This window comes from Callithrix jacchus, chromosome 3, assembly GCF_049354715.1.
Source record: "Callithrix jacchus isolate 240 chromosome 3, calJac240_pri, whole genome shotgun sequence".
Classification (NCBI taxonomy): Eukaryota; Metazoa; Chordata; class Mammalia; order Primates; family Cebidae; genus Callithrix; species Callithrix jacchus.
This window is the reverse complement of record NC_133504.1, coordinates 126,816,119-126,833,834: the sequence shown is the minus strand read 5'-3', so window position 1 is coordinate 126,833,834 and position 17,716 is coordinate 126,816,119. Positions and strand designations below refer to the sequence as shown.

The 17,716-nt window shown below is 39.6% G+C and overlaps 1 protein-coding gene across 40 annotated transcripts in view; it reads left to right on the top strand.

Moving 5' to 3' along the window:
* SLC4A4 (solute carrier family 4 member 4) overlaps window positions 1–17,716 on the top strand; it is a 498,924-nt gene that overhangs the window by 159,302 nt on the left and 321,906 nt on the right. For all 40 annotated transcript variants that reach the window (XM_078367118.1, XM_078367121.1, XM_078367115.1 and 37 more), the window contains one exon: window positions 10,484–10,663. Coding sequence is in view for 31 of the 40 variants with exons in the window: in XM_078367097.1 (XP_078223223.1) it covers window positions 10,484–10,663 (180 nt within the window). In the remaining 9 variants the exon portion in view is untranslated. The remainder of the gene's footprint in view (window positions 1–10,483; window positions 10,664–17,716) is intronic.

Here is a 17,716-nt window from a genome sequence, read left to right as displayed (position 1 = left end):
GCTGCTGGATGTAGACAATATCCCAAGAGGGCAAAGATAAAAGTGGGGAGGCTGTTGCCAAGATTCAACTGGAGATGATTTTGATTTGGACAAGAGTGGGGACAAAAAGATGGAGACAAATGTGTTGAATTGATGGGTGGATGTATGGATGGGGGTGGCTTCTGGATTTCTGCCATGAGGAATTTGGGGGGTCATATACCATTTTGTAAGGTGGGGAACTGGAATAAGAGTGGTGGGAGATGATAGGAGTTGAGCCTTTTGTGTATACTGAATTTGAAGCAGCTGTGAGATATCCCAGTAGAACTCTGAAGCTGGTAGTTGACTATACAAGCAGGAGCTAAGAAGAAAGGACAGGGATGGAGATACAAATCTAGGAGTCCTAGGCATATAGCTAGCATTTGGAGGCATAGGAATGGATGACATTGCCCAGGGTGAAAGAATGGAATGAGAAGAGGACTGGATTGGACTCTGCAAGTGCCGACATTTGGAGATTAACAGAGTGCAGTCATAGAAGTAGTAGGAAAACCAGGAAGAGAGTGAAGCCTCTGAGCCTGAGAAAAGAGGGCTTTTAATAAGGAGCTGGTGATCGACAGTGCTGAATGCTGCCTTGAAGTCAGGTAGGATGAGAATTAAATAGTAGCTACTGGACTTGGCAAAAAGAAGGTGATTGGTAGTTTTGTTAGTAATGTGGGTGTCATGGTTAGTTGGGAATCAAATTGGGGTAGATTGAAGAGTGCCCAAGAGAAAACTATCATAATGAGAAGTTAGGAAGAGACTTTGAGGCGATGCTAGAAAACTTTTAGCCTTTCCCTCTATGTGCTCCATTTCACTTAACTACTTAAAATATTTGGAATTATTATAGTTGTTTTAGAACTAGAAAGGATCGTAGAGAAAATTTAGTTCAATGTTCTCAGCTTACAGATGACTACAGGAACCATCTGTAGTCTGAAGAAGTTAAGGTGATTTGCTCGAGGTAACATTGGTAGGAGTTGGAATAACTAGGAAGGATCCAGGTGTTCTGACTTAACCCAAGGCTGTGCTCATTCCAAAAGAGTGTGCTTGAGGTTGATTCCCTCTGCAGAGGGAAAGGAATTTAGGTAGGGAGATGGATGAGAACTAGGAGAAGCACCTGGAAGAACAGGAAGTGGAAAAAACTGAAAGGAATAAAAGGTGTTGAAAGAGCTCACGGAGAGGTGAGAGGGAAAGAAGACGCAAGACTGACCTCAGCATTTGAATGACCCCTGGTGGTAAGTGGGAAGACAGATGTCCCAGCTAGAAGATTTTCATATTTTGGAGCATCTTATGGGATAGGGTGTGGATTTCAGTTTGTCATTCTGTGACTCTAAGATAGAAACATTTCCAGAGAATCCTGAGCCCATTTTTCCCTTCTTGATAATTACTAACTTGAAAGGACTAATCGTTATTATTCTTTTGGCTGTGTTTTCCAGATAGTGGATGATGGCAGGGATGGGTGAAGGAGGGGTACCATGATAGTGGAAAAATGGGAAGGGAAGGCTTATATATCCAGGGGCACTGGGAGTTCTAGTCTCCATACATCATTAACTGGCTATTTGGCTTTAGTTAGATCACTGGAAAATGAAGAGGCTGAACCAGTTAAAGTGATTTTTAGGCCCCTTTAAAAGTATGATTATGTGCTACTGTGTCCACGAATGTCATCCTTCTTTTTCTTGGGTGCATGTGGAAAACCATAGTCGTGAAGATTCTGGGATTCTAGGCTGACAGAAGTCTCTGATAGCACTTTTCCTAATACTGGGTGATTGTTATAGCCCTAGAATATTACCTACATCTCATTCACCTACATATTGTATGTGAGGGAAGGGAATAATGTGAACTTTAATATTTATATTTTATAACAAATATAAATTAATATTAATATATTAAATATTTACATAATTTTAAATATATTAAAATATAATGTTCATCTATTGATACAATATAACATATGACCATATATAATAATTTGTATATGTGATATGTAATTATAGTAGATCCATGTATATTAAAATTATATTGAATATTTATATATTATATGAAATAATTGATACCTGATTAGCCATGAGTGTATTAACTATATTAGATCACCTATCCATAGCAACCAAGTACTCTTCATCCTATTGCCCAGCCAGGGCTTAGGCCACTGCAAAAAGAAAGCCATAATAGAATCAGAGATGGACAATGTGGTTGGAATGAGAGTGTGAACGTGTGTATTTATGTGTCTCTCTAAGCTGCCTCTCTGGCTGCAATTGCAAATCCAGTTATCAATGACCATTGAATTAGCTATTGTTTTGTATCTTCCAACCTTATTTCCCATTCAGTTGTGCAAATGGTGACCACAGAGAAATGATGGAAACTGTCCGTTCTCTGTGTTTGGCTCACAGGTGGATTTTGTCTGACGGCATGTGTACTGCACATTACAATGCAGCAGCCCTTGTGGGTGGTTCTGCGTGTCGGGGGAAGTGGAGGGTTCGTGTCTTCCCGTTGGGTGGCTTCTTTTCATGCGAGCACTGTTCTGCCTAGTGCTGGCCTTCCTAGGCCTTTTGGCTCTACTGTTTCCTCAGGGCAAGTAAAAGGACTTACAGACCTGTTTCCTGTGGATTGACAGCGAGCCAATAAAAGCCCCAGGGGAAACTTTGCCCAAATCAGGGTGGAAATTGCCAAGCCCTTGCTTCTGGACAGGGTCAGGGAAGAATGAGGTTATGGAAGGTGCTGGCTTTGTTGAAGAGCTGAATTCTGTAGGATGGCTAAAACTGCCAGTGAAGGGACAAGTTAAGAATAGGTCTGAGGTTGACTCTTTTGCCCTCCTCTAGGTGAATGTTCTGGAGAACAAAGAGTGTTCACAAGTCAGTTATTATCAGGGCTGGAGGTGGGTGGGAATGAGAAAAAACTGTGCTCTGTTTTTTCCCCTTTGAAAAGGGAAGGGAGAAATAGGATCAACATTTATGGAGCACCTTTGTGTACCAGACATAGTGGGAGGCCATGTTTAATTCAGATTGTACATTAAAATATATATTTCTATATTTCTATATAATCTATAAAGATTGTGTAGAGACAGATATATATTTGTACAGGGAAATTTATTTCTATATATGTAATTATATAGATGTAGGTATGTTTTATATCTGTAGATATGAATATAAAAGATTTTGCTAGAGCAAAGTTAATATTATTTTGGAGAATCAACTTTGAAGATGAAAAGCACTTCAGGAACTGCAGTTTACATAGGGTAACCTGATTTTTCATTCCATTAATTCCTTAAGGTGGGTTCCTAAAGTAACTTTGAGGGGAAATTCTTGCTTTTCTAGCTAAGATCTTTTCAAATAACTGATGATCACTGAACATAATTAAGTTGTATTTCTATAAACATATTCACGAATTCAGACTTTATATAGTGCCAGTCAGTTTTTGCCTTTCTTATCTGCCATTAATAATGGAAACTGCAAAGGAAGCTTAATTTCAGTGTGTGGTCTTAGGCTCCTCTCCTTCATCTAAGACTATAATTAATAGAACTCTTTTGCTAAAAATGAGCTCTTGGAAGACAGATGCATGTTTGCTGAGCTAAAGGACAGGAGTCTAGCTAACAGCCATAAGCTTGCCTCTCCTTTGAGACCTTTTATTCTGTAGCTCTTAGTTCTTGCCTAGAGATTGTTATCACTATTATCATCAAATATTAAATATTAATAGTACTGTACTCAGTAAATATCAAGTAACAAGCTAAGATTTCTTATCAGTCTTGCTTGGGGAACCTCAGGTTGCCTTGAGGATTTCTAGGAGGCTTTCAGTATATAAAGTTCCCACAGTTCAGTGGAAAGGAAAGTATTTCCCTGTTTTTCGTCACATTTGCCATTTGCTTGCGTGCATGGTCCTATGTAATTGGTAGCATTAAAATTAAAATAAAGTACTCATCAGTATTCAAACTTATCTATACATAAATTACATATGTAATATGTAATTATCTATTAATAAACATATACTTTTTAATGTAAAAAATCGCCCTATCTGAAATGTAAAAATAGAAATCATCCCTTGTTCTGAGTCTGGACCCTCATGCAAACATTTCATAAAGGTCTGGTTTACCCTCTGGTAACTATAAAAATACACTGTGCTTTTTAAAGGGGATTTTCTTTTCATGAGCTGGTATTTATACCCCAGTAAATAAGCAATGTTACTTTGCTGGTATCTTATTAGAGCTGCTTATGGATACTCTTTTGGGTTTGAGAATAATAAGCTAACAAATTAGTTTTATTTTGGCTGGGTGTGGTGGTTCATGCCTGTAATCCTAGCACTTTGGGAGACCAGGATGGATAGATCACTTGAGGTTAGGAGTTCGAGACCAGCCTGGCCAACATGGTGAAACCCCACCTCTACTAAAAATACAAAAATATTAGCTGGGCCTGGTGGCAGAAGCCTGTAATCCCAGCTGCTGGGGAGGCTGAGGCAGGAGAATCACTTGCACTGGGGAGGTGGAGGTTGCAGTGAGCCAAGATCACGCCACTGCACTCCAGCCTGGGCGGCAGAGCAAGACTTCGTCTCAAAAAATATTACTTGTATTTCATTAAGGTGTTTAGGATTATACATATGGGTCTATTTCTTATTAAATAAAAGTGCCAACCCCACGGTGTCCATTGTGCCTGGACTTGATACTATGGTTTGAGTTTTCTTATGCATATACTTTTAATTGAGTTTTTTTTTTTATTTTGGTCTAACAAGTAAAGTCTTTGCAGCATCTTTTTGTAATCTGTCACTCATCCAGGGTCTCCACCTCTTTTATATTTAAAAAAATAATAAATCTCTTAATTTTGCTATCCCTCATTCTTCTCAGCAATAGCTGCAACATGTTTTAGGCATCTTGGCAGAAGACTGGGTTATGTTAGATAAGCCAGAGAAGACGGTATTTAACTCATATTTGGGGAATATTGTTTATTAGTTCTTAAAGAAGTATGTAAAATACTGCATGTTGTAGAATCTTTGCTTTGAACTGGAGAGAACAGGCATTCAGTTGAAAGAGTAAAAGTGTAGCTATAAATAAAATCTGGAACATCCCTTAGTGTTTAATTAGAGATGTATGTAAGAGGCTGGAGGTAGGGATGGATGGTGGGAGGTACAGAAAGGTAGACTTCTGGAAAGAGATTTTACCTGTCCTTTGGTGATCCTTTAGGTAGAGTACAGTACTGACATATCAGGTTAAAAAAATTATATACTACGGCCGGGCGCGGTGGCTCAAGCCTGTAATCCCAGCACTTTGGGAGGCTGAGGCAGGTGGATCACGAGGTCAAGAGATCGAGACCATCCTGGTCAACATGGTGAAACCCCGTCTCTACTAAAAATACAAAAAATTAGCTGGGCATGGTGGCGCATGCCTGTAATCCCAGCTACTCAGGAGGCTGAGGCAGGAGAATTGCCTGAACCCAGGAGGCGGAGGTTGCGGTGAGCCGAGATCGCGCCATTGCACTCCAGCCTGGGTAACAAGAGCGAAACTCCGTCTCAAAAAAAAAAAAAAAAAATTATATACTACTTATTCCAAAAATGTTGAGGGTGAAGGGAAAATAACAATTGAAAAGTTGGGCGAGTGAGGTTAGCGTACAGAATGCATGTCATGAAACTCTATGTAATCATTACAGGTTTGCCTAAAATTTGTCTATTCTCTTTTTAGCAGCCAATGAGGAAAGAGACATAAGTTATTAAATTTATGATATAAATATAGTATGTTTTAAAGAACACAACATCAAAGCAGTGATGAAACACTCAACTCTTCTTGATATTGAGAAGAGAGACATATTTCTCCTGTGGGATTTTATGAAGAGAACACTTTATAAAAACCTAGATGGTTATAATGTCCTTGGCTTCCTCAAACTGTGGTTTTTGCATCTGTACAATGGGGATAGGAGCAGGATTGCATGAGGTGGTAGATATAAAACACCTCACAGTGCCTGGGGGCATGCTTGTAAGCATTCACTAAATGGTTGCTATCATCTGGATGTACGGTAAACACAGCAGCTTGTTTCCCAGGAAGGAACTAATAGATCTATCTTGCATGTAGATGCATATGTTGTTAACCATCCACTCAGCTATAGAAGTTATAGTTTGGCTGATCTAAAACCCTTTCTGGCTTGAAGGTTTTCATACTTCAAAGTGTTAAATCATCCTTGGTTAGCAAAATGTGTATTTGTGAAAGCCACCTTCATTTGAATGGCTCCAGAGTTACTAAGTGTAAGTTTTCTGTTTGCCAGAAAACATTATAGCAACTATGAGAAGTATGAAGTTAGGTTAGTAATACTTCAGGAATTGGGATAATTGGATGAGTGAGCTTCGTACTACTTCCTGCTTGTAACTGGGTGGAGCAGGTAAGGATGGGAAGAAACAAGAATCACATAGTGATCATTTCTGACATTCACAGGTACCCAGAAAAGCCATGTTTTCTTTCCAGTAGTACTGGCTGTGGTATGGATTGGGAGATATTCCCAAGATATTTGGAGTTTATTGGGAACTTGTACCATCTGTCAGAGAAAGGCATGCAGGGTATTTATTTGAACACATGAGACTGAAGCCACTGCCAAGTCAAGGACTGAATGTTCTTTGACTGCACACCTAAATGAACACTGTCAAGTGTAGATTCCAGTAGTTTTACTTCATGAAGTTTCAGTAGTAAGAATGTAACATTTATTTTGATAACATTGAAAACAATCACTTCTTTCTCAGACATGATAGATTTTACATTTTTTTTTTGCTCCTCCTTTTCACATTATCTTTGGAAGCAGTATACTCTGAGTTTTCTAGCAGAGAAATTTTTTAGTCTAAAAATTCTTGTATAAGAAGCAGGTAACTATCCTTGATTCTTTAATGGTCTTACTGTTTTGTAGTTCCCTTGCTGTGTTGGAAATCTTGTCTGTCAAGTTTCTCCTTTTCATGTTACATGTAAAACAATACTATACCCTCAACTTTATGACTTCTCTAAGAGCTTGCAGTCATTTTATGAGTTATAATTTTAAAAGTAGCCATCAGTCTTCATGACATATCCCTGAAACAGGTAAAGAGATTTTAATGAAAATAAATACTGAGATCCACATATGATATTCTCATCAACCATAGCACATTTTCAGCAATAATGAAGCTTCTATTGATCATTATGACAGGTATTCTGTGGGGGCAGTGAAAAGGCTTCCATTGCAGCTCATTTTACTTTTGGTATTTTGGTTACTTGGCACATAAAGCTTATTAAGTATTGAATTGTCCCTTTGAGTCAACATGCCTGTATTACCCCATCCACCAGAGCAAGGCTGTCTTGCTTTCTTCTTATAGGCCGGGAAGCTGAAGTGAGAGGTTGAGAAGTAACTGATGAAGCAGCCAGCACTGTTGCTGAGCTCCTCAAGGTTTGCTTAACCATGGAACCATGTTCCTTCTCCTCTACCTGAACACAAGACAGAAAAGGAAAATTTAGTTACTAAAAATGTGTGAGAGGAGGAGGAAGATGCTTTAAGTTTTGAATTGCTCAGCTTAGTGCCATGATTTTCTCTGGCAGTTCTTAGAAGGCAATATCTTCCTTACCAAGGGAATATCGTATTTCACTGTGCTGTAAGGATCTCTACAAAATGTACATTGCCATGTGAGTACCAGAGAATGGTAGCTTCCCAGAGGCCATCATAAGAGTATTTAAAAAATGCCCAAGAGTGGTTGCATTAGGCAGGAGTGGGAACAGAGAGTGACTGCAGATGGGTATGAGGGATCTTTTTGGATTGGTGGAAATGTTCTGAAATTGGATTATGATGGTTATCGCACAACTCTGTAAATATACTAAAATCATTGACCTGTATGGTTAAAATGAGTGGATTTTATGGTTTATAAGTTATACCTCAATAAAGCCGATTTTATTTTTATTTATTTATTTATTTTGAGAGAGTCTTACTCTGTTGCCAGGCTGGAGTGCAGTGACATTATCTCGGCTCACTGCAACCTCTGCCTCCTGGGTTCAAGCAATTCTCGTGTCTCAGCTTCCAGAGTAGCTGGGACTACAGGTGTGCACCACCACAGCTGGATAATTTTTGTATTACTTAGGAGAAATGGGGTTTTACCATCTTGGACAGGCTGGTCTCGAACTCCTGACTTCATGATCTGCCAGGCTTGGCCTCCCAAAGTACAAGCCTGAGCCACCGTGCCCAGTTAATAAAGCTGATTTTAAAATACCTGAAATTTGGCATGTCTTGAGAGAAACCACATTTCCGCTTGGCAACTGGGGACCATAGCACTCCATACTGCAGTGTCAGTTCTGAAAGCTCCCACACCTGTGTGGAAGTGCACAGGGAAGACCAAGAAGGAGGAGTTGGAGGAAATGGAGATACAGTGAGTCTGTTGCGGGAGGATGCTTATCATGACCATGTGACCAAAATGACACCACTTTCGTGATGACAACTCAAAGTAGGCTCCAAAACATCAAGTGCATTCCTCTCCAGGGTTTGATGGCTCACTCACTGAGCTGCCCTAACTCTTTCATTAGATTGACAATGATGATACTTTCCAGCCAGAAATCTTCCCTTAGCATCTTATCCACCCATATAGACTGTCTATTAAATGATTTGATCAAATGTACTATGCAGATTTCGATAAATACAATATAAGAAATCTTTCTATATAACATCAATATGACAATGTAGCTTAATTATAATTTTTTTTGCTTAGTTGCTGTATTTAATGAGGTTAATAGAAAATGTTTAATGTGACAGGTTTAAAAAAATTTTCTGACCTCTTAATTTGTGTGTGTTTTCTTGAAAATGACCAAGCATTTTGTGTTTGATTTATTGAAGCAATTGGTTGGCTCTCCTAACTTACATTGTTGAGACTTGAGATAAAACTTCAGGACTCCCTCAGTAACTGGAGCACAGGAAACAATTGACACTGTTTCTTAATTCACATTGTTTCTGAGACATTTCCTTCTTCCTAGTATAATATAGCTTTCCCATGAGAACGATTTGCTTGCAAATGGTTAGACATGATACATTTCTCACTGCCACACATTCTGTGGGGAGAATTTCACTGTGTTTGGTAGCAGCTGAGTTGCTGCGTGTGTGTTGGGAAGGAGGTCCTGCTTTATGTAGATGCCTCCAGCTTCATTCATGCAGCTAATGTCTTCTTTTGAATACTAACCCATTCACTTAGGTTCTGCATTGCTTAGCTGGAATCTCTTTCCTGAAGGAGCATATAATTCTTTTAAGCCCGCCAATTTAAGGAAGCACCCCTGTGAATTACTGTGTTTTTGGGTATACCCCATAGGTTACTGTGGAAAGTAGTTCATGACAGTTCATATCATACATACTACATGTACTTGTATTTGCATGTAGGTATGTGATGTTGGCTGTGGCATTGCTAAGTTGTCATTGGGTAGTAATTCCAGAAATGGGAAACAAAACCCATAAGTAAGAAAATCGAATCTAATTTGCAGTTCAGAAAAAAGTATTCACATTATTGCTGAAATGGTAGTTCCTAAGTTCAGAAGTTATGCTGTATTTAAAGTGAAAGTAAAAGTTTTCCAATTTAAAAAAATGATGTTGAACTTAGAGTTTCTTTTTTTTTTGTCTTATTAGATTTTGTAAAAATAATACCACTTGTCAGTTTTGCAGCTCCTTCCATCTAGAGAGCTGAAAGCATTTCACAATCTTTTTTCCTCCTGCCCTTCTCTTCAAGGCAATTTTTGCTGGGCTCGGTTTATTTTTATCGTTGCAACTACCAGTTTTTAGAAACTTTTGGAAACGAAAAAAGAAAAATGAGAATGGCACTGTAGCTGACATTCATTTAGCTCTTTCCTAGTGTGAACGTTTGAGTATTTCTAAAATCTTTTCTCCAAGTATGTCTTATTTTTCCTCAGTTTGTCCCAGTTCTACGTCTCTATTTTGCTGATTAGGTTAAAATAAAAGTTTTAATGTAAAGCCTTGCCCCCAGCAAAATGACTTTTTGAACTTTGAGTTAAATCTTTATTTTTGTAGCTCCAACAGCTCCTTTTCCAGCAGGCACTAATTCTACTCAGTATAGTCATAGACTCATGTAAGGTTGGAGCTGGAAGGGCCTCTAGAGATTACCCAATTTAAGTCTTCCCTTCTAGAAAGGATGAAGTTGATGCCCAGAGTGGTTAAGAGAGACATGCTTTAGGTCAGATAGCTAATTGATGGCAGAGGTCTGACCAACATGATTCCTGATTTCCAGTTTGATATTCTTTGTTTTTCCAAAACAAAAGTAGTAGATCTGGACAGAATTAGAGCACACCCTCACAGAACCCTAGTGTCAATCACCAGCTTGAATTATACTGAAGCTAACTGAAAATTGGGAGGAAATTTTATTTTTCTAGTTAGAGTTTGTCAAATATAGAATGGTGATGTTTAATTTATAGACATTTTCTTCTGATTTGTGCATCTTGTGCAATTCATCTGCAGTAGAGAATGTGGTTTGAACTGACTGGTGATTTATGTATCTCCCTTAGGCCACCATACCATTTACATCGGAGTCCATGTGCCGAAGAGTTACAGGAGAAGGAGACGTCACAAGAGAAAGACAGGGCACAAAGAAAAGAAGGAAAAGGAGAGAATCTCTGAGAACTACTCTGACAAATCAGATATTGAAAACGCTGATGAATCGAGCAGCAGCATCCTAAAACCTCTCAGTGAGTACTTTCTGGGTGTTGGTGCCTCTCTCTGCCTCACTCCCACATCTTTGAGAAGGAGGCCTTTTTGAATCTTGTGGCTAAAAGGGAGGGATGCTATAATACTGAGATGGTCTGCTCTAAAGGATAATGACTGTGGAGATGCTTTGCTTGTACTGGCAGGTTGACCTAGAAGGTCAGTCATGTAGTTGATCAGAAAGGGTCTGACCAAGTTTCGGCATCGCTGTGTATTCTACATGTTTATGTGTAATAGGGCAGTGTTGCAGATGGTATTTACAACAATTTACTGCAATGAGCAGTAACTAGAAGACTCTTAAAGAATTTTTGCATTGTTTATGCTTAGAAATAGGTTCCATTGAGACGGTAGCTCAAGATGAGATTATGTGTCTATATATTTACATATCTTTCCAAATGTTAGCATTCTGGGTGACATTTTACCAGGTTGTGAGCCAGGTCAGTGATTTAAATAGGAATTGTTGAAAATCATCTTGTAAGACAGAGAGGATTACAGAGTGACACAGTTATTAAGATGTTGAATGTATTTGATGTCGTACCTTGGATAAAAGTGTTACTAAGAGCAGAATAGCAGGAGGTCAAAGAACACCCTTGGATTCCAGTGACAGGGTGGGCTGTGTGTTTAGGTGTATGTTTATGTTGCTTTTTCTTTCTTTAATGTGGAGAATATTTGGCTACATGGGCCAAATATTGTGGCTGAACTGAGAATGAATATGTGCAGTAGAAACACATGCCAACTTTGGGAGATTCCCCAACAGGAGTTTCACAGTGACAGCTTTTCATGTTGGCAGAGCTCTGTACATTCTTCATGTCTTTGCTACAGTTGCAGAAATACGGACCCTGCAATAAAATGCATTATGGGTGGCACAGATAAAGATCGAGCTCAGTCATTGCAGGTGATGACAGGCCAAATTAGAATGAACAGCTCAAGGGTGTTGAAAAGTGAATTTACAGAGTTAAATTAAAGAGGGTGTGAGGCATAGTGATGTGAATTTTTATAGTCTCACTGTTGGAACTGAGCAAGTGGCTCAGGAAGTTAGCGAAGTGCGGTGCTGAGAGGAGCAATACAGGTGGACCATCGAATTAAAGACAAATGCTTGGAGGAGAGCTTGAGATGGATCATGAAATCTAAATTAAAAGGCATTGAAATAAATTTAAGACTAGAAGGACCAGAAGGCAGGAGCCTCACATTGTATAAATTTCACTGAAATACTGGGGAAAAGTCTGTCTGAAAGGAATCCTTCATATATTGATTAAGGTAGTGGAGTCTGTTTCGACAAAAGGCCTTAAAATGTATATAAACAGGCACAGTTAATAGGCTAGAGGAACAAAAGGTACCATTCTTTTCCAAATAAATGACTACCACTTATCTGGATTTACTATGTATCCCTTTTGGCAAGGCATGAGCCAGTGTCAAGTGTTCTCTCTGTTGTGCGTGTGCTTGTGCGCTTTCTCTTTTTTTCTCTCTCTCTCTTTCTCTCTGTCTTTTATAACTTGTCTTTCATTCTTCAGTTTAAGAACAAGAGTGCATCATCACTATAAATGTTAAAAAGTGAAGAGGTGCTCACTTAGACAGATGGGCCAAGAATTTTGAGATTAAAATTATATATCTGCTTTTGAGGAAGGGCAATGGAAGCAGTGCCACTAGCACTCAGACAGGTCATAAGGAATGAACAGATCAGGAAGATGCTGAGACTGCATGTGTATCAACTACAGAATACTGTTGTATTCTATGGCATTTGGGGACCAGTTTGAATGCAGCCGGTGAAACAAGGCAATTCATTCTCTTTCCCCTCAGAGGTTTCTTCCTGGGTGAATACTTATTATGTTGTATACTGGCTTTCTGAAGGGATCCTATGGAGAGACAGTTGTTGGGGATAAAACTGTTCAGTGGTCATAAGCAAATTATTTATAAATTTGCATTTTGTAGTTTTGTTCCTGCTGATCAATAAGTTATACACTAATTTGCCTTTGGCATATTTGATATGAGTTATCCAATTTGACATGAAGGTTCTCTTAGAAATTACTGTGTATCCTTGGCTGCTTTGATGGATTGGTAGTTAATTATCTGGAACAGTTCTGTTTAAAAGTCAGTTTTTGCACCTAGATATGGAAAATCATTTAACCTTGTGATTTTGGGGGAAGCCACAGGGCTCTGGCACCAACATAGCAGAATTCTTGTGGGAAAATGGACTTGATGAAATACTTGCCTAGTATTCCATTATTGTCTCTCAAGAACTGCCACTTACAGTTTCTGTTGTTCTGTGACCTGTGGTGTTTGAGTTGCTTATGTCCATAGACATATCATGTCCCTAGACAAGATTCCCACATGTGCCTGGCAGAGTATCATGTGATACTTACACTCTGAGAAAAAAAAACCCGCATAACCCTCATAGAAATAGTAACCCGATGGGAGTCATCTTTGATTCTTTCCTTGCCCTCACTCCCATATGCAATCCTTTAGTGATTTCTGTTGGTTCAACATTTAAAATAGATCTGAATCTGTCTGTTCCGTTTCAGTTTTGCGGTTACATTTTTGTCCAGGGAATCATCACCTCTTGCATAGACACTGCAGCCGTCTCTGCTTTTCAGGGCTTTCTTCATAGAGAGGCAGTATAGATCATCACAAAGTGTAAATTGAATCATGTTCTTCCTCTGCTGGAAACTTCCGGTTGTCCTCAGAGTAAAACTTCAGTTGGGCATCATGGTCTATTGTCTTTCTAGTCCTGTGATGTGCCATTCTCTCCTTGCTCACTTTACTCCAGGTACATTATGTAGTCCCTTGGTGCTAAAACCTTTTCTGCCTCAGGACCTTTGCTCATGCAAGCTTGTCTTCCTGGAATGGTCAGCCCATTCTTGTCCTGGTTAGTTTTTCTGTTCCTTTATGTTCTGGCTTTAAAATTTTACCTCTTCAGAGAGACCTTTCCTTACTACTCTCTCTAACGCAGATTCCCCTTCATTATTCTTTCTCAGCACTTTATTTGTTTCCTTTATAATATAGGTTTTCACTTGTGATTTTTGAGAGCCTACAGTTTTTGTCTTGAGCTGATGTTCGATTGTAAGCTTCATGAGAGCAAAGATCAGGTTGTCTTGCTCACTTTGTTTTCTTTGGTGCCTAGCACAATGCCTGGCACATGGTATGTGCTTGATATATGTTTATTGAGGAGTAACTCAATGAACAAATCACTACAGAGAAAGATGTAAGCATTGCTTTTCTTGGCCTAAAAATTTCTTACATCCTAGATAGAGATCCAGCTATTTTCTTGTTTTTAAGCCTTGCATATAGTATTTATATTTTTCTGCCCTGTCTTTCTCCCTTGACACATAAAATCTGGTCCTCACTTTTAATTATCCCACTTTGGAAAGTGCCTCATTATTTTGCCTATTGCAAAAGTGGGATTTTGTCTGGGTAGGTAACTCCCAAGTGTGTGGAGCTGCTTATTAACCACAGGTGATGGATGAAACTGAACCGCAAAGCACATGAATTTTTCATGTACACTTAAAAATACCATTTCCCAGAGAACTTGGGCAGCCCCCCCCTTCAGAAGCCACATTAAGGTGGCATGAGCTGGCACTGTGGCACATGCCTATACTCCCAGCTATGCCAGAGGCTGAGGTGGGAGGATCTTTAGGAGTTCGAAGCTATAGTGCTCTATGATTGCCCCTGTGAATAGCTGCTGTGCTTCATCCGTGACAATGCAGAGAGACCCTGTTTCTGCAAAACATGAAAGGGCATTTATAAGAAGTAAATGAAACATCTTCCAGTATTTAGGCATATTAAGAAGATGGTATAATTAACAGATTCATTTCATTTATAACCTAGAGCTTTCTATTTTCTTCATGGCTTTTGTGTCAAGATGGGGTTTCTAAAAAATAAATGAGTATTTGGTTTTTACACATTTGGAGCTCTGAGGAGGAAGCTAGCTAGCTTTGTATCCCCCTCTGAGCTCAGCAGCAGCTCCAAGTCCTTTCACAGCTGCTGTTCTCCGTGTGGTGTCAGAACTGGTGTCCCAGCTGGGGACACAGAGAAGGAAACGTGTGTGAGAGCGTGGAGCACTGAGCCATGGGGAGAGAGAGGCTGGGGAAGGAAAGCGAAATGGAAGAACAGGCAGGAGAGACAAGGGAATGAGGAGGTGGTGTGGAGTGGGTGGTTGAGAGAAAAGTTAGATTGTGCTCTTTCTTAAAAATAATCCTTTTGCCTCCTCCACTGTGCATTTTTTTTTCTAAGTTAGCAGCTGCCATCCTCTGAGGGTTGCCCAAAAAGTGGGTGGAAAGGTGGTCCTGGCTGAGACAGGCTTTGGAAACACAGTATTCCTTCTCAGCCTGGATGGTTTTGACCTCTGTGCCTCCCATTTTGTCAGTGTCCAGGGATACTTATGGGGGCCTCACAGGCTTCTTTGTGACTGCAGAGATTCTGAAGATGTGTAAGATGTTAGGAGACACAGCTACAAACAGAACATCTTGTTCAGCATTTGGATCTGATGTGTAAGATATTTCTCGACAAGCATGAACATGCATTTATGCTTCGAGGTGCTGACTGCCTCTCACACGTAGGTCTTGCCCGTTGTGGAATCATAGTGATAGGTGTGTCCATACAGACACTCATGCAGTCTTGTGGTATTCTTTCTTAGCCTTTTGGATGTGTACCAGAACTGACGGATTGATGCTAGTGAACATTGTTCTGTGAGCCTGGGACAGTGGATGCTGGTTGGTGATCCAGTTATATTCAGGAAACTGAAACAGAGAAATGGGCTGCTGCTTTTGTTTGATGCTTCCGGGTAAATGAACAGAGTAGCTTTTCATAAGAGCCAAGAATATTTGGTGTTGTGTCATTTGACTTCCCCTTTTCCCAGTGCACACCCCTGTCCCCTCCCCCAAACTGACCTCACACTTGTGGGTACATTTGTACTTTTTCTTGATTTTTTAACTGTTTTCAGGCAAGATCCTTAATTTTGATACCATAAAGTAAGGTTTCTTTAATTTTCTGCAGGCCATTGGCATTTCTCAAAAACCGATCTATGTATAGGAGAAAAGCCTTTGGAAATGTATGAAAATGAGATAGACCTGTCCCAATGTACAAAACAAAACACAGACACACACAAAAACTATACCATCTCTTTTGTCCTCTTCTCTGTTTTTCACCTTACGTAAGTAGGAGGAAGTACTTTGTCTTTAGGTCTGAGTGCAGAAGCTTTTTATATTAAAAAAATTTTAAAACTTAAAGTTTGCCATGTCAAAAGGGACACGTGTTGTAATTTTACTGGAAAGGGAGCCTATCAGAGTGGTTAAGAGTGCACATTTGAACCAGATTACTTGAGATTGAATCCCAGTTCATACCAGCAATGTAACCTTGGTTATTTGCTTAACTCTTTTGTGCTCTAGCTTCCTCATATGTAAAAAGGGGCTGATTGATTTTAATCATAGTGTTCTGAACATCAAGTGAGCACTGCATATAGTCAGCAACAATGGTTAGCAGTTACTATTGCGAGTTACTATGATTGCCTTCTTCAAGCTCAACTTTTTCTATTCATTGTACACAGGTAATGCCAGAAACTTCAGGCTAAAACTTTTGTAGAGTTTAATTCCTTGTGAACAATAACCACAATTCTTTAAGCTCTTCTGGTCTTTTCTGCCACAAATTCTCACTAGGTATTCTTTTGCTTTAGTCATCAGCTTGGCTCTTGGCTCCCAATGGCGTATTTGGGAGAAGCAACCTAAATTCAGTCTCTTATCTTGCTGGTGAATATCAGTCTGGATGTTGGCTGGCAGGTGAGAGGACCAGGGGGACTTTAAGGGGCAGAGGTGCTGTCTTTTGTGCTGCTCTTTTGTGTGGAATACTGCCACCAGCAAGTGGCTTGGTGTACCAAAGGTGTCCTTGAATTTGGTCAACAGTTGTAATCCCCGTTCTGGATGCCTGAAATCAAATAGGCTGTTCTTTCTTTCATAAGGATCTCTTTTTGGCTCTTTCTTTGTATTTCTTTGTGAAATTAATCTGGTTAAGAAGGGCTGTTGGGTGGGACACGTCAGCAATTTGGAGGCAGTGTTGTGCAGAAGGAAAAATATTTGGCATACTTGTGTTTTTGGTGGCAATGGGTTGTTTCAACAGTGTTGTATTGCGTGGTACAAATAATTGTTGTTTATTCCTCTGCGATGCTGATGAATACAAGAGGACTGTGTCATGGTGATTCTGCTTCTTTAGCCAGTTCACTGCATATATCTCTTAGAGAGCTACAAGTTTCTGAAATGCAGCTCTCTTGAAGTCACCTTGAAGTGTCCTTCAAATGGCAGGTTTTACACTGTTCACTTCTTGTTGCCACTGGCTATTCCAATAGTTATTCCATTTTATCATGCCATGAGATGTTATGAATAGCGTGTTTACATGTGTCATGGGAGAGTTGATGTTGTTGCTATTTATAGTGACTTATGAGTTCAGGAGGCCTCAAAGGGTTCTAGTATACTCCAGGTGCTGGGGTACTCAGGGCTAAAAAGAGATTGTCACTTAGGGTGGAAAATGGGGGAAAACCAGAATAGTGTGTGGAATTTAAGGTGTGAAATATACTTTAGTGAAGTAAATGGGGAAGAAATGACTGTCTGCCACAGGCATTACCACCTAAGTGGAAGGCAGGTCACATCCTGTGGTTTGGGGTTCAAATTTACAAGGCAGGAAGCTTGAATGTGTATTTATGAGTTTGTGTAAGTGTGTGTGTGATTTGAATGTGCTGAGAAAATGAAAGATGTTGGCAAGGATCTTCTTGAAATAGTATTCTGTTTGGACATTTTTCATATAGAAAGAACTAATTCTTAAAGGACAAGGGTCTTAATATCAGGGATTTACACTCAGGGCTTTGTGAGTATGAACTCATAAATGCAGAAGTAGTTGGGGTGAGGGACCACAGGCCTACTCTATAAATAAATTCTCCGGAATTCTTCCATGACCACAATCTGGAGGCAGGAATGTTAGGCTCTTTTAGTAACTTTCCCATGGATAAGAGTCTTACTTGACTTTTCATCACCTTTATGGAGGTGTTATGAGCGAGG